General features: G+C 41.3%; 2 protein-coding genes across 2 annotated transcripts; one reads left to right on the top strand and one right to left on the bottom strand.

The window, feature by feature from the left end:
- The first annotated feature begins 350 nt into the window (after positions 1 to 350).
- LOC149303328 (N-alpha-acetyltransferase 20-like) lies at positions 351 to 9,135 on the top strand. Its single transcript, XM_089481576.1, has 6 exons — positions 351 to 403; positions 1,287 to 1,311; positions 1,661 to 1,751; positions 2,511 to 2,646; positions 7,417 to 7,562; positions 9,050 to 9,135. Exons 1-6 carry the CDS (start codon positions 351 to 353, stop codon positions 9,133 to 9,135), a joined length of 537 nt encoding a protein of 178 aa, XP_089337702.1.
- A 5,536-nt stretch (positions 9,136 to 14,671) lies between these two features.
- On the bottom strand, positions 14,672 to 19,584 carry LOC149303327 (heme-binding protein 2-like). The gene is made up of 4 exons (XM_089481522.1): positions 19,441 to 19,584; positions 17,253 to 17,382; positions 15,901 to 16,066; positions 14,672 to 14,846 (listed from the first exon to the last, which is right to left on the bottom strand). The coding sequence occupies exons 1-4, from the start codon at positions 19,582 to 19,584 to the stop codon at positions 14,672 to 14,674; spliced, it is 615 nt and encodes a 204-aa protein (XP_089337648.1).
- Between the last annotated feature and the right edge of the window lie 6,978 nt (positions 19,585 to 26,562).

The raw sequence follows: 26,562 nt of genomic DNA, 5'->3' as shown, positions 1-26,562 counted from the left end.
CTGGCCATACAATCACAAAAAAAAACCTTAGTGGCATCACCATAGCAACCCATGGACGCTTCCTGTTGAACGGGCCATTCCATTGGTTGCTACGTCCACATGACCTCTTCAGTCTTTTTAATCTGATCGCACTTTATACACACCCTGCATTATGTTTATAGTTCAGGAAACGACGAATAGCAACTATTAGTCAGACCAAGACCGCGAGTGTATCGCAATAGGAACAAATTTCCATGACTTGGCATGGCGCTTCTGAAGTCTGCCAATAAATCGCGTCACTTCCGCGTACCAGGGCCTCAGCTTCCCCGCTTCCGGTGGTGTTTTGCCGATGTTCCCTGTTGTATGAGGCGATGACTTCGCTGAGAGCCTTCACGTGCGACGATCTCTTTCGGTTCAATAACGTGTGAGCACTGACGAGAATAGCGTGTTCCGTAATGGCTGGGTTTATAAAGCAATTGGGATCCCGTTTACCCGGAGATTAAGTCATTCATAAAACGAGTTTGCTTAGGCCGGGTAGTGGAGGCACAGATGGGTACCTGATGCACATCGACTTACTATGTTTTTTTAACCATTTACACGGAAATGTTCTTGTCGTGATCTCCATTAGTATTTGCAGTGTTATGTAACGTTGTGTAATTTATATACGTCTGCAGAGTGCTGCACGTGCTTTGCTTTCAGTGTTTTTTTTTGACCTTTTCAGTGACAGGTGTGGGACAGTAAGAGGCATATGCCCCCTGCCTCTGCAAGCTATGGCGGGGTGCCATAGCCAGACACTTGGTGTTTGTATAATGCTATTAGGTGCCTGTGAGGTTACGTCAATAACACCTTCCCTTTGCCACTTCGCTATATCATGGAATCGCCCCTTTATATTTTCGGTATTTCCTTTTTAATGTTTCTCTTCCTTTTGCGTCATAAAATCTCTTCCTTTTACGTGCGACAGGAGTTTATAGTCTGCAGGAGAGTTATGGTTTTTACTCTTCGCTATTCATGATGGAGGGCCAACATTGGCTCGTTTCTCCACCGTGAAGGGCTGAGCTGGCCCTGTATAATGTGTAACTTACTCATATTGAATATTTCACTGATTTAACTATAGGGTCAGTCAAGCTCTTCCTGCAAAATCTTGCTGAGGTTGGAGATTTATAACGTGTAGTGATGTCAAATGAGCTGAAACAAGTCTCTAGTGAATAGACCTCCATGTTCTCTTAATCAAATTTTTGCTTTAATCAAATCTTTGTATCTTTGTATATTATGTGCAATGATTTAATGTTTTTTTTTTCCCCCCACAGAAATTTGGACCCCCTCACAGAGACTGTATCCTAATGAAATGTTTCTAAAACCATGTTCCTGCAGTACATTGGATTAGAATAGTGATACAGATGTCGCCCTGTTCCTTATCATTAAGCAACATCCGCTCGTGTAACGTTGGGATGAGTTCTAAAAGTTGTGTTCTTCTCATCGCGGGTGCTATACAGAATTCTGGGGCCAGGTTTTTGTTGCATGCATTAGCGCTATATATTCATTTAACATTGAAATGAGTTATGGTGTGTAACAATCAAGCCTGGAATTCTCTAAGTGTAAATGGTTCTCAGTAGGAACTGTTCACGTCATGATATTTTTTTATTATTTTTCTTGTGTTGCGCACCTTGACTAAACCTCTCAGTATGGAATACCCTTTTACCTGCAGTATTTGGCACACTGGCCTGAATATTTTATTGTTGCAGAAGCTCCTGGAGGAGAGATTATGGGTTATAGTAAGTATTCTTGGTACTGGAGGCCACCTACATGGTAAACTGATATACCCTCGAATAACACTAGCATTATTTACTAATATCTACGAAGCAATGTGAAATGATTTATTTAAAAAAAATCTTTGACGTTGGTGAGGGAGCGTTACATGTATAACATTCATGGCCTATCTATGCAATATTATACCTTATCTGTGTGTTCAGCAGCCACTTATGGATGTGCTCTATGGAGGCTGAATGCATATATTCTTTTTTTACTGGGCAGTTTAAACGGTGTTTGTACAGGTTGGGTCAGAGTGTAAAAAGGAGAAATTAAAGAATTGAGACTGAAAGAAAATGGGGAAAAAAAGCTTTAAGATAAGGCTGGGCATCAGTGTGAATATGTGATCTAGTTACTTTTGAGGCATCCTGGAACCCTCCAATAAAAATATTCACATTTTATTAGTCATTTATATAAAGAAAATGTAGATTTTGGTACAAAGCAGGTTCTGTTTAAACTTTTATTTATTATCAATAATTTCAAGATAATGTGTCAGTTACTCTCTTTAATCACTGGCTATTACAAGGCGTTCGTATGTGGAAATGCAGAGGGAAACATACAACATGTGCTTCAGCCCTTTCTGATTTGGCGTCTTCGCTGCTGTTTATAGTCAGCAGGTTGACGCATGCGAGGGGTAACATTTAAACTACCGTAACTTGTCTTTGCTTTCGGATCACCATTATTTGCTTGCCTCACATTTAACTTGCCTGTGTCTGCCTTTGCAGTAATGGGGAAAGCAGAGGGCTCCGTAGCGCGGGAGGAATGGCACGGCCACGTCACGGCTCTCTCGGTTGCACCTGAATTCAGACGCCTTGGTTTAGCAGCAAAATTGATGGACTTGCTAGAAGAGATTTCAGAAAGGTAAAAATAACATGTCTTATATGGCAAATGGTTATATATTGTGCTAGTGTCTACTAATAAGGGTTGTGTAATAAATACAAAAGCAAATGCTCTGAAAAACACCCCTTGTCTTATAATCGGGGTCATCAAATAGGTCTGACTATGAGACTGAGATCCTGATTCCCCGCAGTGCTGCAGGGGACCTGGATCCTCCTGTCTTATGCCCCCCCCCCCCCAACTTACCGGTGCTTCTGAGTCCCTGGTGTGTAGCCGGGGCAGCGTGCCTACACGATTTGCGTAGGCAACTTCCGCTGCAGCCGGAAGGAGATGCGGTTAGCAGCGGGGGTTGTCTGCGACCCCCCCCCCCCTGCTGGCATATCATGGGGCACAGTGGCATCTAGAGGGTTAAAAGGCATATCATGGGGCACAGTGGCATATAGGGGGTATAAGGCATTTCTGGGGCAGATGTGTATAACTGGGGGGCAGGTTGGAAAATAAAAGGAAATAAAAACAAAATATTTTTCTCAATCATAGCTTATTTAAAAAAAAATTGTTTACATGAATTAACATTTACTGGTAAAACTTTTTTCCTATAGGCTCGTCTTTTATATTCAGGCTTTTTCTTTTTTTTCCTAAATTAATATTCAGATTTTGGGGATTGTCTTATAATCAAGCAAATACGGTACTGCAGTTCAATAACTGCTTGTCCAGAGAGTCTACAGACACCTGTTATTATTATTATTATTATTATCCTTTATTTATATAGCGCCAACAGTTTACGCAGCGCTTAATACAATACATAAAGGGATATGACAAGACAAGAATTGACAGACTAAGACAAACCGATACATTTGGTGGAGAGAGCCCTGCTCGCAAGCTTACAATCTAGAGGGAAATGGGGTGACAAACATAAGGCATAGAGAAAGGGTGAGAGGTATTGTGGGGGTTGTATCGATGACAAGGAAGTTCTAGCAGCTAAGATGGTGCGGCTTCTCTGAAGAAGTGGGTTTTTAGATGTTTCTTGAAAGTTGGGAGGGAGGGAGAATGCTGAAGGTTCCTTGGGAGTAGATTCCAGAGATATAGGGCAGCTCGAGTGAAATCTTGTAGACGGGAAAAGGAAGAGGTGATGAGTGAGGAGGAGAGCCCTAGCCCATGGGAGGAACGTAGGGATCGAGTAGGAGAGTATTTGCTAATGAGGTCAGAAATGTACGGAGGAGCAGTATTATGGATGGCCTTATATGTCAGTACCAGGATCTTAAATTTAATTCTAAAGGTAATTGGGAGCCAGTGGAGGGTTTCACAGAGGGGGGAAGCAGAAGAGGAGCGACGTGCAAGGAAGATGAGCCTAGCAGCGGCATTTAGGATAGACTGTAAAGGAGAGAGTCGAGACAGTGGAGTGCCAACCAGAAGAGTGTTGCAGTAGTCAAGACGGGAAATGATAAGGGAATGAACGAGTGTTTTTGTGGATTCTTGGGTGAGGAACGGGCGGATACGAGAGATGTTTTTTAGGTGCAAGCGGCAGGATTTGGCGAGGGACTGAATGTGAGGGATGAAGGAGAGGTTTGAGTCAAGGATGACCCCAAGGCATTGGGCCTGGTTAGTAGGAGAGATAGTCGTGTTGTTAATGGTGATAGAGAATTCAGGTAGTGGAGTGGAGATGGAGGGAGGGAAGATAATGAGTTCAGTTTTAGAAAGATTAAGTTTCAGGTAGTGTTGTGACATCCATGAAGAAATAGCAGACAAGCAATTGGTAATACGGGACAGGAGAGATGGAGAGAGATCAGGAGAAGACAGGTAGGTTTGGGTATCATCTGCATATAGGTGATACTGGAGGCCAAATGAGTTGATTAGTGTGCCAAGAGAGGAAGTATAAAGAGAGAACAGCAGAGGGCCAAGGACTGAACCTTGGGGACACCAACCGAAAGTGGAAGGGGTGATGATGTCTTGCCAGAGAAGTTGACAGAGAAGGAACGGTTAGACAGATATGAGGAGATCCAGGAGAGAGCTGTATCTCGAATGCCTATAGAAGCAAGTGAGTGTAGAAGAAGGTGGTGATCAACAGTATCGAAAGCAGCAGAGAGATCCAGTTGAATTAGAATAGAGAAGTGGCCTTTTGCTTTGGCAGAGAGCAAGTCATTGGAGACTTTTGTTAGAGCTGTTTCAGTAGAGTGAAGGGGTTTGAAACCAGACTGTAGAGGGTCAAGGAGGGAATTAGAGGAGAGGAAGTTAATGAGGCGGTTGTACACAATCCGTTCTAGCAGCTTAGAGATAAAAGGAAGCAGAGAGATAGGGCGGTAGTTAGTCAAACAGACGGGATCTGAGGAAGGATTCTTTAGAATTGGTGTGATTAGCGCATGCTTGAAGGCAGATGGTACAGTTCCAGATGATAGAGAAAGATTAAATAGGTGGGTAAGTGATGTACCAAGGGATGGATATAGAGACTTTGTGAGGTGTGAAGGGATGGGGTCGAGGGGACAGGTTGTTGGGTGAGAGGAAGAAAGAAGAGTGGCTATCTCTTCTTCGGTTGTAGGGGAAAAGGCAGTTAGTATAGTAGGAGTGGAGAGAGTGGTGTTGAGTGGTGTAGGAGGGAGTTGTAAGGAAGAGAGGTCTTTTCTAATAGTCTCGATCTTCTCTTTGAAGTGGGTAGCAAGATCTTGGGCAGTGAGAGAGGTTTGTGGTGTGGGTGTGGAGGGACAGAGAAGGGAGTTGAAAGTAGAAAAAAGGCGTCGTGGGTTGGAAGAAAGAGAGGATATGAGAGTGGAGAAGTAGAGCTGTTTGGTGAGAGAGAGGGCAGAGTTGTAGGTGTGGAGCATGAATTTATAGTGATTAAAGTCTTCGCTGGATTTGGATTTTCTGAAGTAACGCTCAGCCGTGCGGCAGCACTTCTGAAGAAACCGTGTGGTTTTGGTATGCCATGGTTGGCGTTTAACTTGTCGGGGGTAACTTGTAGTAATTGGAGCTATGGTGTCGAGGGATGAAGCAAGTGTGTTGTTATAAAAAGAGGCTGCTGTGTCTGGGCAGGAAAGGGTTAACATGGAAGGTAAGAGAGGTTCAAGTGAGGCTGACAGTTGGGTAATGGTATTGTCTGGTAATGGCCTACAAGTATGAGCTGAGCGCTGTAAGTATGTCTTGTTAGGGGTTAGCACTGGAGAAAAGGATAGAAGGTGGTGGTCAGACAGAGGGAACGGGTAGATGGAGAAGTCTGAAAGGGAGCATGATCTGGAGAAAACCAGGTCAAGTGAGTGTCCCTCGGTGTGCGTAGGGGAATTAGTCCATTGAGAGAGACCAGAGGAGGATGTTAGGGAGAGGAGTTTGGAGCTAGCAGAGTTCTTAGATATATCTAAAGGAATGTTAAAGTCACCCAGAATAAGACAGGGGATATTAGGAGAGAGGAAGAAAGGGAGCCAGGCAGAAAGGTGGTCAAAGAACTGCGAGGTAGGACCTGGAGGGCGATATATGACAGCAATTTGAAGAGAGAGTGGAGAGAAAAGACGGATTGTGTGAGCTTCAAAGGAACAGAATGAGAGGGAGGGAGGGCTTGGTATATTCTGGAAGGTGCAGTGAGGTGAGAGAAGGATGCCTACACCACCACCCTTTCTGCCATCAGGCCTAGGAGTGTGGCTGAAGTGTAGTCCTCCGAAGGAGAGTGCAGCAGAAGCAGTAGTGTCATGGGAGGGGATCCAGGTTTCAGTAAGAGCTAGGAGGTTAAAAGCATGGGATAGAAAAAGGTCATGTATACAAGCAAGTTTGTTGCATACCGAGCGGGCATTCCATAGGGCACAGTTAAAGACGGGAGGTAGCTTAAGGTTGGAGATGATAGGAATAAGATTGGTTAGGTTGCGCATGTTGATTGAGTTTGCTGGTTAAGAGTGATGGGAATAGGGAAGACTATGTGGGGGACAGGAGTAGTAGAACAGGTATAGGTAGGTTTCACATAAAAAGGTTTAGTGTAGAGGTACTGGGATAGCTTTGACGGCAGAGAGATGGGGAGGGATAGGATCTGGAATGCTTTAATGGGGAGTAGTGGGTAGTAAAGGGATCTACAGTTTGGTGCCCTCTACTGGCGTGTTCCAATAGAGCTGGTACTTAACTGTCTATATATTAGAAAACCACTAGGGCGGGTGGGAGAGGGGCAGGGAGGGCGGGCGCTTGGGCTTCAGTTGATTGTGGGGAACATGAAGGTGGGTATTGCAGGTTGTGAGGGCTGTAATAGAGAGTGTTAAATAGTGTTAAAGTGGACGGGGGCAGTAAGAGGGCAGATATAGGAGATAAGGGGTTAGTGGAGCAGAAAGATAGAAAGTAAAATATAACACACTGTTCAAAACAAAATAATCTTATTTGGCCAAATTAGCCTTTATGCGGTTTCATTTAAAGAGCGATCCCTCTTATTTTTTTCTTTTCTCCATATAAAAAGTATCCTCTTATACTTCAGTAATTTTTTTTTTTTTCTCTCTCTACCAAATCTCAGTAATTCCCACTAAATCCACACGAACACTTGCAGTTGCTCAGGCCCTGTCCGTTTACACCCTCACAGAGGCATAGTGATCAACTGGCATCGCAATACTAATACATGTGTCGTTCTCAGTACTTGCAAGGACAGCTCTGTATTCTAAATCACTGCTTACTAAAATGTACTTTAAATTTGTCCCACATGCCTCGCAGAGAAGTATGGGATAAAGAATAAGGAAGAGGATCTAAATTAAATGCTGTTAAGGAAAAAATGGGCAATCTACAAAAATAAGAATAAACGCTTTGCAGCAAATTTTATTGTTCTTCTTTTTCTCCTCTCAGAAAAGGCGGATTCTTTGTGGATCTGTTTGTGAGAGTTTCCAACCAAGTAGCGGTAAACATGTATAAACAGCTCGGTTACAGCGTATACAGGACTGTGATAGAGTATTACTCGGCCAGCAACGGAGAGCCGGATGAGGACGCCTATGGTATGAATAACGTTTTAGAACCTTATTTCTATTGTAGGTTTTTTGTAAGCACGTTCCCCTTTGGTATGTTAATCCTGAATTTTCACAAAATCCTTCATGATCCTTAAATTGCACAGATCCATTTGCCTTCTTAATTTTAACCTCCAATATCTGTCTTCTAAGCCATGGTATCTCCAATATTCCCACAATCCCCTCATAATATGCTACTTATGCTGATATTGCAAATTTCTGCTTACACACCAGCAGACCCAGGTAAAGACTGGTCTATAATAAAGAAAACGTGGGATCAGTGCTAACATAATATTGCATAATAATGACCAATCAAAAAGCTGTGTAGTGAAACACTAAATCACAAAATAAATGATGTCCAATAAAGCACAATATAACATGATATGGTATTCCCATAAAACAAATGTCGGTTGTTATTGCATGATAAACACTTCTACCACAGTCAGTCATGGCCAGTGTGAGGAAAAAGGGATTGCTCCGATTCGAGTGAAAGAGACTACTTGGATATACATCTTAAAAATCTATAGTTCAAATATAATTAACATTATAAAAATAATAGTAAAATATTGATGCAATGTATTACTCACAGCAATAAAACAATACTCACAACCAACATGAGTAATACATTGTGTCCATAATACTTTTGTGAAGTCTAAACAGCTGAGAACGCAGGTGGAGTCTCCTTTCCTTAGATGCCGACGGCACGCCTACGCTGTTCTGTATCTCCGGGGCATATACGGAGCCCTGCTTGTGATCTATTTGATCTCAAGCATTTTGAATGTCGCAACATATCTCCTTAATATTGTATCCTTGTGTATTATTATTATATGTAGCACAGATGAAATAAAGATTTATGAGAGGTATATCTAAGTAATCTTTCGCTCGTATTGGAGCAATCCCTCTTTCTGCCTGCCACTGATTATGGAAGAAGTGTTTATCGTGCAAGCATAATTGACGTTTTTTATGTGAATACCCTTTCATATATTTTTCTTTTTATTGTGCTTTATTGCACAGCATTGATTTTGTTTTGTCTTGTGATATATCTTGTTACTACACAACTTTTTTGCTCTAACTGGTCATTGTACCTTTATGTAATTTTGCACTTTTGGTATTGTTGGGTTAGGTGACACCAGCAAGTGGTTTCAAGCTGCTTACTTTGCCTTTTGGCTTTATAGCTCAATTACAACTGTTTTCCTTGTAGGTTGTTTTACATCTCCACGCACAAACATATGTTGCCACCTATGGCTTATCTTTCATTAAAATATTTCTGTATTCCGATATCTCTAAAGCAGTTGCAAAATAAAAAGCATACGCTATAATATTGAATAAATTAATTTAGTCACGTTAAAAGCTGAGACATTGATAGCTCTGAAATATAGTATATGTCTCAAATTGTATTCAAAGTATAGTCTCAATCTAATGAAACTATACCTATGTTGCCTAAAATCATATTTGTGTTTTTATTTTTTATTTTACAGACATGAGGAAAGCATTGTCACGAGACACTGAGAAAAAATCCATCATCCCCTTACAGCACCCTGTCAGACCAGAAGATATCGAATAACCTTTGCTGTGGTTCTTGGGCAAAATTGCAAGCAAACTGCGGTGCTTTTATATATTCTTTATAATCCCATGGCAAAAATCAAGATTAAATTGGTTAAGAACACACACAGCAGGCATATTATCTAGTATAATCTTTACATCATTATTTTCTTAGTTGCCATTCATATACATACATACATACATACATACATACATACATACATACATATATATATATATAATATATATTTAGTCAGTTTTTACTATTAGTTTCGGCATATTCAAATTTAAACTTTAGAATTTAGGAACAATAGATATAGACAAATGTATAAGTTAAATTATATTCAGAGTTTAAGACTTATTGATGAATGATTAGTACATTGTGGGTAGCTAAATAAATTGTGAGCTTGTATATATGACAATTTAAAGTGAGCATCCGTAATACATATACAGGAAAAAGTAATTGCGTGCATCAAATCTTTCTTTGGAATCTATTTTTGAAAGAACAAAACCAGAAAGTATGCATTTTATATTTGGGGAGGGGTTATACAGTTGAACTATATTTTCTCTAACACACTGGAGGTTTGTACAGTTACTACAGACATACGTAATCTAGTTTATAGACATACATTTGTACCCTTTGCCCAAGAACCTGGAACCATGTATAAATAAACCTCTAATCTAGGGGGATTCAGTATACTTTTAGCACAAGGAGTCAATGAAGCTTTAAGAGGCTGATGTGAAGAATTTGTGCATTGGTTAAATAAATATTGCTGCTATTCTAAACTTGAATTTTAATTCTTTACTTTTTTTTTTTTCTTTTGCAGCATTTTGCTAGTTAAAACACAGTAGCATTTTGGTGGGTTTTTCATGTACATATGCATGATATTTGCATTGGTAATTATATAAATTTGTATTATTGCAGTGAATTTTATTTATGTAAGACTACCGTTCTGCTATTATTAAACCAGGATGAGAGATATATCATTATTATTGGCAGTAGTAGTAGACCATTAATGGCTGCGTGTGTTAAATAAGACTGGGAAATTGGAACCAGTTAACATCTCTGTTCAATAGACCAGCGTATGCAAAACATTGAACAGGCATGGAGTCCGTGACAGGACGCTATGGAGGAAGAGTATCCAAAAAATCATTGCTACCTGTTGCAAAAGAGCACACTGACACTACTGAAATTTTTTTTGTGGATTGATTAAACCGGAGCATTATGAGTTGGGGCTGCTTTGGTGTCTCAGGGTTTGGACAGCTTGCCAACACACAATAGGTTCTAGACTTTGTTTGTAACCTAAACTGAATTGTTTTGCACATTCCTACGAAAACGAATTGCAAAAGTGCTGAAACTATCATGATTCATCTGTTCCTCACCACTTGTAGCCGCAACTATTAATCGGTTTTGACGCTCGTTGATGAGGTAAGGAGGGAGGGACTGTGTATAGGAGGATACATATCAATGACTGATAGAAGTAGCCCCAAAAAGCATGGATGGTCTCATTAACGCTATTGGCTGTGGTTGATGAGTCCAACAACCTGTGGGAGTTTTCCCCCTTACTTTTCCTAATTCTAGCCAATCAGCATTTACAAGGGGAAGGGACAGGGGAGTAACTAGAAACCACAGGGCCCTGATGTGAAAATTACCCCAGGGACCCCAACTTCAACAGCTGGTCTGTGCCACCATTGCCCCAAAACAACTTGTCTGTACCTTCCTTGCCCCCTCTTCCAACATAGACTCTGGAACACATATGTAACCACACTTACAAATTACACTTACTCAACACGCGTACACATTCATTCTAATACACACTCCATCTTACCCATCCATGCTCACATACATACATATATACAAACACATATACATACATTCCACCTCCCCCCACCCCCACTTAGCGCTCCCCTCATCTGTTCGGCTTCTCTTACACCGTTTGCCCAGCTCTGGTTTCACCGCGGGTTTGTGTGACGTAACATAACACCGATACGTTCCTGTCTCACAGTGCTGGTTCCGAATAGTTTTGAAAGGGCCCTTCCGACTGCACCAAGGGCCCTTTCTAAACAATTTTGACCCGGTACGAGGAGACAGGAATGTATTGGGGTTATGTTACCACAATGAGTAATTTTTTCTACTCACTGAGTTAGCTAAATTGCATTCATACATGAAGTTTTACCTTTTTGCCTCTATTGTATGCTGTCACCATGTTAACAGGATTTTTACACAGTGGTTTTACATCAGCCTGTATCTGTAATGGCAACCATCATATTGGGACCAAACAAGTTTATTGTCCTAATGCAACTTAGACATTTCTATACTTACTAATTTTTGCATTACTAATTGTATGTTTCTGATTATCTAAAACTTAGAAGTGGTTCAAGTAGAGATTAGGTTATTGTCGCCTGTAAACATGGGAGCGAAGCTTGGTCCGCTGGACTCCAAAGCAGGGAAGCCTCTCATCTACTCCAGGACTGGTAGCTGGTGTCACCAGGGAGGCGAGGGTTGGGTCGCTGGAGCCCAAGAGGTGCAGGGCTATTACAGAGCAGTAGACTAATGGATTTGTAGGCTGCTGACAGGAGTGCTAAAGGTTTTCTGCGGTTGCTCCACTTTATTCTTTAGGCTCTTAAGAATTTCTTCTGCATGCTGCACCTTCTTCCTACTGACAGAGAACTCATTTTGTATGGCAATGAGAGCACTCTGGGTGGCATTCAGCTCGTTAAACTTCTGTTACAGCTTTCTGAGCCCTTTTCATTTGAAATATGTAATTCTCTTTTTACATTTTTGATCAGCTCCACAGGTTTTTTCTCTGCCTCTTTCAAATTGTTGTATTCCAGACTATGTGAAACTCATTCCAACAATAAATCTGGTCCTTACCCCATTTCTCTTGTCACTAGCTGCACCTCTTGTGCCTGAGATTTCGGCAGCATCGCCATGTCCTCCGTATTTTTCCCGTCTCTTCTTTATTTGCTCAAGCCCAGCAGCAGCTTCTCTCAGCCAGTCAGGTGATTGGGGCACCCATGCTGCACATGGAAGTCCCAGTTAAGTCAGATTTCATTTTTATTGGCTGGAATTAAGCAATTATGATTGACCTTGACCTGTGAGCACTTTGTACCTACCAAGCAATGCTATCCTTTCAAACATAACTCGCTTGTGATTTCAGCATACTGGTATGTTTAACCCCTTGATGACAATTGCCGGTCCGGGCATGTCACGGAAAAACATGTCGTTAACGACAAATGACGTGCCAGGACCGTCATTTGTTAAAACGGGTAAAAAAAAAAAAATCCGTGATCGATTTTTTTTTTTTTTTTTTTTTTTTTAACCCAAAACGGCGTTGCTGTAATGCCTCGACCTTGAGGCATTCAGCAACGCCATGATCGGAATCAGGGGCCATGTCTGGCCCCTCCCCGGGGCGTCAACATCCGCCATACAATGTATGGCGGCGGACGCCCGTTTTAAAAGCGTTTAGGAGGCGATCAACGATCACCTCCTAAACTTAAATGGTGTCGCTGGAATGCCTCGATCAGGAGGCATCCAGCGACACCAAACACTTACCTCTTGATGGACTGTGACCGCTCTGGAGAGCGGTCACAGCCGCAGCTGCCGGTGATCTTCGCCGTCAGCAAGATGGCGGCGACCCGGGAAAAAAAATAATAAAGACGAAAAAGTTCGCTAGGCGGTCTCCTGACCTTCTAGAGAACCCTGGCTCCACTTGCAGGTTGAATATAGGTACTGCATTCAACCATGCAAGTCAATGGAGCTCAGCTTTCTAATCAGTGTGATTAGAAAAAAATAAATTAAAAATAAAATTAATTAGAAAAAAAATAGTAAAAAAAAAACAGTAAAATGTAAAAATAATTTCCCTCTGATGTCACTATCGGGGAACCTTCAAGTTGAAAAAAAAAATCTTAATGTTTTAAAAAAGGCAAAAAAAAATTAAAATGTATATATAAAAAATATTTTTGTGAGCAAGTCCTAAAATTAGCACAATAGCTTAAAACAAGTCTCGCATGGAAAGAGTTAAAATACTGGCATATTAAATGCCCATGGGGTGTCTACTTTCAAAAAAATGTATGATTTGATGGGGTAAATTGAATTGGCCAGGTTCAACAATGTCCCAAATAACACGGGGGGGGGGGGGGGGGGGGAATGGCCACACATCTAATTTCCAATTAGAAAAATGCACACGTACCAAATGTGGCCTTTTAGTTCCCCCCCAAAAATGACAAACCCATGATTGTGGGGTATCACTGTACTCAGGAGATGTTGCTGAACACATATTGGGGTGTCTTGTGACAGCGGCATATACCAGGAGCTGTAAATTCATACATAAAGTAGGTGTGTGGGAAAAACACACACAAAAATACTACTGCAAACTTTGAAAAAATGCTGGTGGTAAAGTGTGTGCATGCAAAGAGTTAAAATGCCAGCATTTAAAATACCCTGGGGTGTCTAGTTTTCAAAAATATATGGCTTTATTGGGCACACTGAAATGGCCCGGCTCAAAGATGTACCAAATAGGGCATGGGCAGTGGATCCCCAAATGCCAAAGTTCCACATTGAAAAATGTGCATGCTCCAAATGTGGCCCTTTTGCCCCCAAACAGCGAGGCAAAATCATTCATGTGGGGTATCACTGCGCTCAGGAGATGTTGCTGAACACATATTGGGGTGTTTTGTGATAGTGAAATATACGAGAACTTTTTAATTCATACCTGAAGTAAAATGTGTGTGACAAAACAAATGCAAAAAAAATGACTACCATAAAGTTTGACAAAGGCTGATGGTAGAATTGGTGCTTGGAAAGGGTTAAAATACTAGCACTTTGAATACCCTGGGCTGTCTAGTTTGCAAAAATATATGACTTGATGGGGTAAATTGCATTGGCCGGCTTCAAAGATACCCGAAATGGCACATGGGGGGGGGAAGAATTACCAGATTTGGAAAAAATGGCTTTGAAATAGCAAAACGCTACCTGTACTTTTTGCCCCATAATGTGTAGAAAAAAATAAAAAAATTGGGTATTTCTAAACTCAGGACAAATAGTAGAATCTATTTAGCAGGTTTTTTCATTACCTTTTATAGATGAGTAAAAGATTTTTCAACTAAAAGTTAGAAAAAATTTTCACCACATTTTATACTTTTTTTAATAGTAAATAATATGATACAATCAAAACAATGTCATCTAAAGAAAGCCCTTGTCCTGAAAAAAACAATATCTAATGTGTGTGGGTTCTAAACACGAGCAGCGCAGAAATGTTAAAACGGCCATTGTCACGAAGGGTACAAAAAGTAAAATCAGCCTGTCACGAAGGGGTTAAGTTAGTCGGTTGTCCCGAATTGTTTGGTTTAAAATAAACACATTCTAGAGTGAATGATGAACTTGCAGTGTTATTACATGGATGTTTATTGAAAATATAAAAACAAACGTTAATCAATATAGTTCACACATTCATATATATTTTAAAGATGCTTGAATAAAACAAGGCACTGAGGCTGATATCTTCTAACCCTAGAAATCACATGTTGTAATACACAACAGAGCTACCCATGTTTATTTACTTGGCAGTGTACCAAACCTCGTTGTGCCTATTAAACAGTGTAAAGGGGTCATTGTAGCCAGCACGTACATAGAATGAGTTATCAAACGGGATGCCCAGGGAAGTCAGCTCTTCTGCCAGCTTCTTAGATTGGCGTGCATATTCATAGTCAAATGCATAGCCACCAAAAGACCTGCAGAAACAAAAATGTGATATATATATATATATATATATATAAATAAAAAATAAAAAATTTACTATTGCAATTTCAGCTCTCCTACATCCATGATGTGTTAGGAAGGGCCAACCTCTTCAAAACTTCTCACGCAGAGAAGGTGAGCTGTCCCTCTTTCAAGTAATGCCACAGATTTAATTACATGCGGCCAAACAAGCCTTTGCGGCTTGTACTCCAGATCAGAGTAAAGTATAACTTACATTACCACTAAGCCCCTGACCCTCTTATTTTAAGACTATGACCACTTGTTCTAACATTGCTCCTCCTTTCATAAAAGCTTCCCTCATGTATTTTGTTAAATCTGTTTAAGTATTTAAAATGTTTCTATTCCATCTCCCATCCTTCTCCTTTCCTCCAAGCTATCACATACATCTATTAGTCTTTCTTGAAAATCTTTATGCTGCAAACCGCTTAACCATTTTCGTAGCTCATCTGAATTCTACAATGTGTCGATATCCATTCCTTCTGGAGACCGGGTCTCCAGAACTGCACAGTCTAGATAAGGCCTATATCCAATTACCTTTCCTTTAGTGGTTTTTCCGATTTGAATCCTAATAACTAGTTTTACATTCAATCATATTAAGATTTAGAGGGGGTTACCAATTCAGGCTTTTGCTAACCTCAGTGGGACAGTTATTTAGTTGCAGGAGAGGTAGGCAAGTTCACAATTCTTGAGTGATTGAGGACATTCTAGAATGTGGACCTAGGCGGGATATCACTCATGGAACTGCTCTTACCCTTTCTGACATCAGGACACCAAGGAAGATTTCCCCCAACTCAGAACTAGTAGACATCCTTAGCAGAGCGTTGTTAACCCCTTAAGGACAATGGGCAGTCCCTAAACCCATTGAAAACTATGCATTTTGAGCCCGTACATGTACGGGCTTTGTCATTAAGGGGTTAATAAACCACACACCTGGTCTACGGACTTACCAACGATCATCTTTCATCTGAGGTCCCCAATTGTACTATGTCGCCTTTGCCAAACCTGCTATAGGATTCAGTCACTTACTTGACGTATACAGATTTGGCAGGTAAACTTTCCAAGTAAACCTCTGGATCCAAGGGACGGGGAGGACTCAGCTCCGGAGACACAAAGAAAGACATAGTTGCATTTGCAGAAGGTACGTTTAATGGAACATAGATCGCTACGGGGACAGTCATGTTAATCTTCTGACCTAAAACAGGGGAGCCACATATCAGCATTTGAAGATATGATGTGTAGTTATTGAATCATTTGATTAAGTGCAAGATAGAAGAGATGGTATGTCACAATATTCAAGTAATGTACAGTTTGTTAAACAGTCTATGATCAAGTTAAAAGTGTGGTGATGGTGTAGTGAAAGTCACTCAATATCACATGACTCACAACAGCAGCCTCTAAGTCTGCAGATAAAGCAAGTTTATTGGAACAAAATGAGACGATTTTTACTTCCCTGAGTGACAGGAGTTTGACATTTTTACCAATTTATCAATTCCCATTTTCTATATTTAGTGTACCCATATAAATGTATATATTAGTACGAATTAAAAGGAAACTTTTTTATTGCAATTGGATCCCACTGAAACAAAAACCCTGATTTAAGTTCAACATCACACGATTAGAATATCCCATACAGATAAGGTTTTTATTTTGTAGGGGGGGGGTGAGAAGTGTTCCCTTAGAAACTACACTTTTTTTATTATTATTATTTTGGATTGAGGGCAAGAAGTACCTGTGATGAGTCTGCAGGGGGAGCTCGGATGTTTCAGGCCCTGGAAAAGCCCTCTGGAAAACTTTTTTACATTTAAATATTGTTTCCAGTGGTGTCTGTTCAGGCAGTCTCAGTTATTCCAGTGTAACCAGCGCTCGCAATGAGCACCGTTACACTGGATCAGTCAGCAGGACGCTGGCTCCTATTGATTGGGGGTAGACCTTTGTTGTCTAATGACAGCCTGATCTCCCGTGTACCAGGAGATCCCCGGGCAAAAAAAAAGACGTATGATTTAGTGCATGTTTTAGAGGTTGCAATAGTACGTCCTGTGCTACTAAAGAGTTCATCTTTGTTTTTTTTAAAGTGCTAAACTACTTAAATATATACAAAACTAAATGTTGTGCTCAAGAAGAGTATTTTACCATGGGACTTCTCCTTTGAAGACTATGTACTGTATACCCAGTTTTTTTTGTGTTTTTTGTTTTCTGTTTTTTTTATGTTGATGGCCTCATAATAAATAAAAAAAACTAACTGTACCAAATGTGTTTAACAGAGATATAATACAGCGAGTAGCAATAATGTATCTATCCAGGAGCAGAACTGGACCTGGAAGCTAATCAATGTATTCCAAAGCAAAACAAAACCCCAAAACAGACAACTTTCTACTCACTCTCAATATTGCCGCCAGAGATATACTTAAAAAGACGTCTGAAACTTTTAACCATTCCGAAGCCAAGCAGATCTATTTTCATCGTTGTTGATACCCACTGGGTTGGTTCATAAGCACGTAGCTCAAAATCCTGGATCAAAAGCCCAAAAAAATAAAAATTAATGAAACTAATCGTAAACATTTTAACATGCTTTACACTGCCTTTTAAATGTGTGGCGTCTCCCTTGCAAGGGGATTCTGCATTTACTTCTTTGTCTGCCCAATAGACGCATTATGACCTATATGAGATTTGGGCATCCCATTCCAAAACCATGGACGTATGGAGTTTGCAGCTGTAACAGCCTTCACACTTCTGGGAAGATTTTGACGAGTCTGGGAATTTGTGCCCATTCAGCCAGAAGAGCATCTGTGAGGTCAGGCACCGATGTTTGACAAGAAGATCTTGTTGGCAATCTGCATTCAAATTCATCCCAAAGGTTTAAAATAGAGATAAGGCCAATGCTCTGTGCAGGCCACTGGAGCGCCTCCACCCAAAACCGATTCATCCATCAGACTTCTAGATAGTGAAACATAATTCCACAGAACACGTTTCCACTGCTCCATGGTCAATTGGCAACTCCAGTTGACACCTGGCATTGCAAATGGCAATCTTCAGCTTGCGTGCCAATGCTTGGCCATGGAAGCGTGCTTTATTAACCTCCCAATGCACAGGACTTGTGCCGAAGTTGCTTCCTGTGGCAATTTGGAACCCTGTAGAGAGTGATTCTACAGAGGACAAGTTTTTTAAAAGTTTCCTCACTTTGTGGCCCCCTCTGCGAGTAGCTCTATTGCTTTGTGCGAGTGGTTACTCCTAGGCGCTTCCACTTCACAATAACAGCACTTACAGCAGGCCTGGGCAGATCCAGTAGGACAGAAACTTCATGAACCGACAAGGGTGGCATGCGATGACAGCTTAAAATGACTAAGCGCCTAAATACAACACAACTCCTGACAATGTTTGTCTACGGAGACTGCTGCCTATGCTTGATTTTATATGCGTGTTAGCAATGGATGAGGCTAAAACCACGCAATCATTATACTTTACATTGATCATACACTGCATATGCTATTTCACTTGACACTTCTTGCATCCTGTAGATGCAATTCAAAGCCGGATGCAAGGCTTAGGGGGTAACATTATTTGGAGTTTAAGAGTTTTTACAGCACATTATATTCTGAAAAATACAGTATATGCTTTAGTCAATGGCATTGTAAAAATCCCCACCAGCCACTTTACCTTACCGACTATGACGCTTAAAGACATAAGCTATACGAATTCATTTTGCTTAAAATGATTTATAGTTACAGTTTGGGCAAAACAGGTTTATGTTACAGTAAACTTATTTTGTTATGAAAACATCCGGTTTTTCATTCCAAGTAGAATGTAAACGTTCAGCCCCTTTGGTTAAAACGTATTGCAATCAGATAAACAAAAGCATCTTGGTTGCCTTGGATGTCAGGCAGAGACAAATTGGTGAACTCAAGGCAGCCCTGGCACTTAAAGTGCAGTGGCTGCCTGATTACATGAGGGGTGTGGGCACCAATGGCCAGTAGCCCACCAGGTGTTTGCCCAGCGTGCCATATGGCTGGTCTTACCTGATGTAATGATAAGCTAGGGGTCCTGTGTAGCTTAGCGAAACATTGGTTTTCGTCATATACAACAGTGTATTAGTCATATGTGGAATTTCAGGGAATCCAGAGATCAGTAAAGTGGGGATCTTAAAGAACTCAGACAATTAAAAAAGAAAACCTTCAATAACATTTTCAGGTGGCAAGTCCAGCATGACTTTCGGCTATCTCAACTGCAAGCATCCCAGGAACAGAAATAAATGAGCGCTATTACGGCTGAGAATCCTGGAAGGCGTAGCAGTAAACCGATCTCCTATCCCACATTTACCTATACATGATTAGTAAGGATTCCAAGAGTCGCACACTCCCATTAGTGCTTACTGAATTAACCCTTTAAGGGATTATGCACCATAAGATCAATGCCGTATACCACAGGATGGAATGGGTTACAGAAGTTGGCATCCACACGTTAATAAAAATGGACATCCATATAGTATTGTTGTATATCCTTTCCTAAAGAAATAAATGAGCTTATGATGTGATATATCCATGAACCCAGAACCAGGCTACCGACACTGACCTCGTACTTTTTCACCACCTGATACTTGGGACATTCGAGATTGCGACAAAACGCAGGCGTCGCGTCAGAAGCCTCCTCCTCAGCAGTCACCGCGCTGCTGCCGAGGCAGACAAAAGCCAGCACTAGCAGAGCCCCGGCGCCCATCATCACTGCGTGCGTGCCTCAAGCTCGCTTCAAGGAATGCGCTGGCTGTATGCGTCCCGCAGCTTTAAATACTGGGAGTGTCATGGTTTAACCTCTTTGTTGCTAGGCGACACTTTAGACATGCAATAACCGCACGCTGTAGACTGCTTTTAGGGTTAAATAGGATTTTTTGTGTTAGATACAGTTTCCTCCCCTCACCCACCTCACGTGTTAGGCATTTCTGGTTGTATAACATGAGTTACATAGCCGCTAATTTACATTCTGTCTGGGTGGGAGGGAGGCTACCATGTTGCCCATTTGAGCAGTACAAGAAATATATTTAGAAGCATCTGTTGTACAAAGTGAAACAGGAATGTGTTGGGAGTTTTATAGGTCAAGGTTGTTTGAGAATAATAACAATAATGATAATAAGTTAAGAGGACTCTTGGTCCTTGCTTGCAATAATGTAATGTAAAGAAGTTTTTCTTTACAGAGAGAGTAGTAGATAAGTGTAACATCCTCCCAGCAGAATGGATAGAGGCTAATACATTGAGGGATTTTAAACATGCCGGCTACCCTCCAGTATGTGGGTTATATAAAATCAAAGAAGGCATTTTATTACTTAATCAAGTTCACAGCACTTTATAGGTGGTGGTCAGCCATAAATAAAAAGGGACTAAATGGCCAATTTGACAACCCTATGCGAGGGATTTTATGAAAGTATATTGGGGCTAGCATCAGAATCTTCCTTGGCCTGTAGGCATAAATACCTTTTCATTTGAAAGCACTGTATTATTTGGTATGTTACTACTGGAAATAATTTTAGTCTAATTACAGCATCCCATGTCAATACCAGTTCAGTAAATCAGTAGAAAACTACTGGTTAATTCGTTTTATATTAATCATCCTTAAAAATGTCCCTCTTTCCTTCCCTGAGTTAGGAGGTCAGAGTGAATGCTGTGTATGAATGTATCACAATGTTTTACAGCCTGAAAAGTCACAATGATGTGTGTGTAAATCTCATAAAATGTGCTTATAAGTTAACTTGATTAAATTACATAAAACTATTTTCTTCAACACGCCTTAATTGCGTAAGTATCAATAGGTTACAAAACCACCTAAAACAAAGCGCCCCTTTCTCCTCTAGCCGCACCCCTAACCAGGGCCTGACTGGGACTGAAAAGCAGCCTTGGAAACATTTGGAGACCAGCCCCATATAGTTTATCTCGCGGTCGAGCTCTTATACCCATACGGACCCCTTATACATACCCGAGTCACACTATTTGCCTTACAAATAACTATAAAACATTATTTTTATCACATTATTTGCATTAAAATATCAGAAATAAAAAATGTTAAAAGGCCCTAATAAATGAAATACATTAGACATAATGGAATCAAAACATTTGCTACTGCAAACATTTTTAGATGAAAAAGTTCAATTTTATTCAGTGGAACAAAACACTGATCACATTATTCTTCACGATATTCTTGTAAGAAACTTTTATGTAAACAATTTTTTCAATAAAAGCTATGATTGAGAATTTTTTTTGTTTTTATTTCCTTTTATTTGCCAACCTGCCCCCCTCGTTATGAACATCAGGCTTGCCACTCTGCCCCCAGAAATGTCTTATACCCCCCTATATGCCACTCTGTCCCATGATATGCCTTTTAACCCTCTATATGCCACTCTGCCCCATGATATGTCTTTTTACACCCTATATGCCACTCTGCCTCCAGAAATGCCTTTTAACCCCCTATATGCCACTCTGCCTCCCAACTTCACCTACATGTCCTACATTGCCACCTTTGCCCTAAACAGTTTGTGAGTGCCACCTTTTGCCCAAACAGCTTGTGAGTGCCTTCGTCCCAAGCAACTTATCTTTGCCGTCCTAACCCCCAAACAACTTGTCTGTGCCTTCTTTGCCCCTCCAACACACATATGTAAACACACAAATTACACACACTTACTCATAATCACTAACACACATGTACACATTAATTCTAACACACGCATTTCCTCTCACACCACTCGTGGTAACACACACTCCATCTCACACCATACACCGATCGTCCATAACATTATGACCACTGACAGGTGAAGTGAATAATACTAATAATCTTGTTATCATGGCACCTGCCAGTGGGTGGGATATATTAGGCAGCAAGTGAACAAGCGTAAGGATCTGACCGACTTTGACAAGGGCCACATTGTGATGGCTAGCCAAATGGATTAGAGCATCTCTGAAACAGCACCTCTTGTGGGGTATTCCCTTTCTGCAGTGTTCAGTACCAAAAGTGGTCCAAGGAAGGAAAAGCGGCGAACCGACGACAGGGTCATGGGTGGCCAAGGGTCATTGATGCACGTGGGAGGCGAAGACCAGCCCGTGTAGTCAAATCCAGCTACTGTAGCTCAAATTGCTGAAAAAGTTAATGCTGGTCCTTATAGAAAGGTGTCACACAGTGCATTGCTGTGTAGCCACATACCAGTCAGGGTGCTCATGCTGACCCTTTTCCAGTGCCTACAATGGGCACGTGAGCATAAGAATTGGACCACAGAACAATGGAAGAAGATGGCCTGGTCTGATGAATCACGTTTTCATTTACACCACGTGGATGGCTGGGTGCGTGCGCCTCGCTTACCTTGAGAACACATGGGAAGAAGGCAAGCCAGCAGAGGCAGTGTGATGCTTTGCACAATGTTCTGCTGATAAACCTTGGGTCCTGCCATTCATGTGGATGTTGCTTTTACACGTACATAAGCAGCACCTACATAAGCATTGTTGCAGACCATGTATACTCTTTAATGGACACGGTTTTCCCTGATGGCATTGGCCTCTTTCAGCAGGATAACGCGCCCTGCCACAAAGCAAAAATGGTTCAGGAATAGTTTGAGGAACACGAGTTCATGGTTTGAGTGTATATATATATATATATATATATACATACATACAAATATACATACATCCTCCTGCCCGCCCCCGTTTACCTCTCACCTTTCACCTCTCCTAAAGGTTTCATCACTGGGTCACTTTACGTACCGTGACCCCCGATACGTTGCTGTCTCCCCATGCCGGTTCAAAATAGTTTAGAAAGGGCCCTTTTGACCTGGACTGGTCTGGTCCAGGTTGGAAGGGCCCTTTCTGAAAAATGTTGCCCAGTATGAGGAGAGAGTAAAAAGGGGTCGCCTGGGCCCCTAGAGAGATGAGTCCCATCGTAGTTGCGATCTATACGACCCCTGTAATTACGCCACTACACACACAAATCCAGACAAGCATCCGTACACAGACACACAAACCCAGGCAGACACGTGCAACTCACTAACCATGTCTTCGGCTTGTCTTCCATGCAGCTCACTGTCGCGCTATTCCCGCGGGGTCACTCAACGCAATTGTTTGTGACCAGGGCCGGCCTTAGGGGTGTGCGACCTGTGCAGCCGCACAGGGCGCCATGCCAACAGGGACGCCTGCCCGGACTTAAATTAAAGCATCATTTTTTTTTTTTATTTTTTTTTGTAACTTTATTTAACATCCTCCATCTTAAATAAAGTTTTTTTTAACTTTATTTAACATGGAGGATGTTAAATAAAGTTAAAACAAACAAACAAAAAAATGATGTTTCAATTTAAGTCCCGGGTAGGCTCGCCGAGTGGTCGCTCGTGAAGTTTTGTAGCAACCGCTCGGCGCCCCTCACTCTCCATGACTCCGCACCGCGGCAGAGCGGGAAGATGGACACCTCCCGCTCCCACCGCAGGACTCCGGCAACAAGGTAAGTAAGGATAGGGAGAGGGGGCAGTGAGAAGGGGCAGAGGACGGGGGGCAGTGAGAAGGAGCAGAGTGGGGGGGCAGTGAGAAGGGGATGGGGGGGCGCCAGAGGAGTAGTCTGCACAGGGCGCCAGAACACTTAAGGCCGGCTCTGTTTGTGACCCAGCTCAACCCTGCCTCCTTTGTGAAACAAAGGGGATAAAGAGGTAAGTCCATGGCTCTTTAACCCACCGGGACCCATGTAAGTGCCGGTCCTGCACGTATGGGATCAATATTTTTCCCATGGTTTAATAGCTTCTTTCAAATCATTACACATTTTTTAACAAAATGTAAAGGTTAACAAAGTAATTTAATACTTAAGCATTGTATGAAGTTGAGAAACAAACTTCTTGAAATCAACCTCGGAGATCACAAGATAATAGACAGGGTGTGCCTAACCACGTCATGCTTTCTGTCAGCATTAAGGCTTTTTGATGTGAACAGTAGACTGGTAAATGAAACCAGGCATTATGGAATAAACATCTACATTTTCTTTTATATATAAATATATATTTAGGTTCCTGTCATGTGTTTGAAAATGAAGCTAAATACATAGGTACTTGTACCTCAAATACATATTATTTTTTTTTAATTTACAGTAAATTAAATCAGAGCTTATTTTTCTGGCAGAATCCTTTAAACTCTTAAAGTGTATACATTTTATATCCTGCAGGTCTGCACTTGTTAAAGACTGGCCTACAAATATACATTTTTTAAGTCTAATGACATGCAACTAACAACGTATTTCACTTTCGCACTGCCCTAGGCCCCTTTTCTGCATACTTTGGTGTCATATTTAGGATGCTCTACGACTGGGAACAGAAGGATGGAGGTCATGCTAGATAGGCAAAGTCCTTCATGGTCGACAAAATCTCGCTCATAACTAGCCCATTGAGCAGCAACAGGCCAAGGGGGCCTGGTACCCATTATGGCGATCTGTATGTGTTTTGATTGCAGTGGGGTTGCCACTTTCTTCTGGATGTGTCAGCCAGATTTTAGGCTCAGTCATCCTAGGCCAGAATATGTCTCTGCTTGCTGCTCAAGAATAATGTGTATTTTTCCTTGTTTTTTATTATTATGTAAAATATTATACACCTGAAAGATGTCATGATATGCAGTTACAAAATGTGTATTATTAGTTTCTGGTAAGGTGCAGTGATTGAACCATTCAATATATGTTGATGGGCTGTACAAATGCTGCAGGAGAAATCCAGGGGTTGACTTTTGTCTCCATTGAGTCTAGTGGCTGCAGACACCTAGCCATAAATACATCTTTTGGAAAAAAAACAAGGGACAGGTCACATTCACCACATGGGAAGAACAGAGAGCATGCAGCTACCCTGGAGATTGGGAGATCTTTCTGGGAGTCATAACCCCCCCACTCGTATAATGCTAGAGGTGGTGCAATGAAGGAGAACCATAACAACTGATAATAACTTCTCTTGTCTACTGCGGATTTTAGATTATTTATGGCAGAATTGTGCACATGGTAGGCGAAAGTTTTAATATAAAAATCTTTGTTCTCCAAATACATCCCATGGAACAACTGTGGCCCTCTTTCACTATATGAAATTTTGGGAGATAAATGCACTTTTCTCACAGCAGGGAGGGACTTCTTTCACATTTGACCCAACATACCTCTGTTCTTCTGTACCACATGTGCTAATGCAGACACAGACCCATATCTCTGTGTGGTTAACACAGGTGAAGAGTGGAAAATAAACTTTTGTAGATGCACAATCCATAAATTGACTATTAGTAGGATCAAGTCAGGTTTACAAATTACTTTCAACTTGATGTCCTTCATTGAGAACCTGACATGGGTTACATTGGGAGGATATCACTATCTTTGTCTGCCATCTATGTAGAGACTTATGTGTAATTTTATTTTTGAGTACATGGGCCACCAGACACCAATAGGGGCAGGTGCATGCTGTGCAGACCAACATCTTTAAACTAGGTGACCTGGTAGCTTTTGTTTTAGTGAATCAGTCCTGGTAAATTGATTCCCATAATGTAGTAATATGATAAAAAGGTTTTGTACCGTGTTAGCCGTTGAGAAAACAGGAGAAAAGTATAGTTAAAATGATACCATTTATTGGCTAACTGAGAGTTTGATTGCGAGCTTTCGAGACCAAGTTGTTAGGTCCCTTCCTCAGGCATTAATGAAGCTAACACAGACTTATCTAAATACAAAAGCACAATTCGCACGTTAACAAAGACTTTAGATAAACACAGAGGTATTGGGGAATTTGTTCAGCAGTAAATTAGTTGGACAGATCCAATGGCCAGATAAGGTTCAATCAAAGCATCGTTGGTCAGTTCACTCCCTGGTTAGAGGGGCCATAAAACCATTAGACATATGCCAGATCCATGAAGGTGTCAAATGTTCCCAGGAATAAGTTGTTTGTAGTAAATTCGAATTGTGGGAGGATTAATGGTTGGTGATGTTATAATGGGAGATGAATTCTCTGTCTCTGTTGAGGCCAGTAATTAGGGTATTAAAACGGTATATTAGTTTGATCTCCCATATCTTTCTCTCCCTCTGGGTGCGGAACGATCCCATCAGTACTGACAGCTTCACATCCTGAATGCTGTGTCCAGGCTGACAGAAGTGTTCTCCAACAGGTGTATCTACTTTTTTCTGTTTGATGGTATGTCTGTGGGAATTAAACCGTTTGTGTAATGCTTGGCCTGTTTCCCCCACGTACATCGCTGTTGGGCATCTAGCACACATGATGAGGTACACCACGTTAGATGATTTGCAGGTAAAGCAGCCATTGGTTTTGTGGTGTAAGTGTGAGCCGGGTATCTGTATTTCATCTGTGGGAAGGATGTGTGCACAGGTCTCACATCTCTTTTGTTGGCAGGGAGAGGTACCATTTGCTGTTCGCCTGTGAAGGGTGCTCCTCACTATACATTGTTTGAGATTGGGAGGTTGTTTGAATGAGAGCAGTGGGGGATGTGGGAATATCGTCCGAAGTCTTTCATCAGTGTGCAAGATTTCTTGTAGTTCCTTTGAGATCTTGCGCAGGGCTTCCATTTGTGGATTATAGGTGACCACTAATGGTACTCGATCTCTTTTTTGTGGCTGCTGGTATCTCAGGAGGTTTTCTCTGGGGATATTGATGGCTTTCTGTATTTGGGAGTCTGTGATTTTTGTACTGTACCCATGGTTTATGAATTCCTCCCTGAG

The sequence above is a fragment of the Sceloporus occidentalis genome, unplaced genomic scaffold (genome assembly GCF_023333645.1).
Source record: "Sceloporus occidentalis isolate IW3139 unplaced genomic scaffold, rSceOcc1.0.p SCAF_15, whole genome shotgun sequence".
Classification (NCBI taxonomy): domain Eukaryota; kingdom Metazoa; phylum Chordata; class Lepidosauria; order Squamata; family Phrynosomatidae; genus Sceloporus; species Sceloporus occidentalis.
The sequence above is the reverse complement of the archived record's forward strand: the minus strand, read 5'-3'. Positions and strand labels throughout refer to the sequence as shown.

Excerpts from the sequence above, each read along its gene's own strand:
- LOC149303328 (XM_089481576.1), top strand. The coding sequence starts at position 351 with ATGACTTCGCTGAGAGCCTTCACGTGCGACGATCTCTTTCGGTTCAAT. Across the intron at positions 404-1,286 it reads CTCTTTCGGTTCAATAACGT|AAATTTGGACCCCCTCACAG; the intron begins GTGAGCACTGAC and ends TTCCCCCCACAG. Across the intron at positions 2,647-7,416 it reads CTAGAAGAGATTTCAGAAAG|AAAAGGCGGATTCTTTGTGG; the intron begins GTAAAAATAACA and ends TTCTCCTCTCAG.
- LOC149303327 (XM_089481522.1), bottom strand. The coding sequence starts at position 19,584 with ATGGGCGCCGGGGCTCTGCTAGTGCTGGCTTTTGTCTGCCTCGGCAGC. Across the intron at positions 16,067-17,252 it reads CTCTGGCGGCAATATTGAGA|GTCAGAAGATTAACATGACT; the intron begins GTGAGTAGAAAG and ends CCCCTGTTTTAG. Across the intron at positions 14,847-15,900 it reads GCCAAATCTGTATACGTCAA|GTCTTTTGGTGGCTATGCAT; the intron begins GTAAGTGACTGA and ends TTGTTTCTGCAG.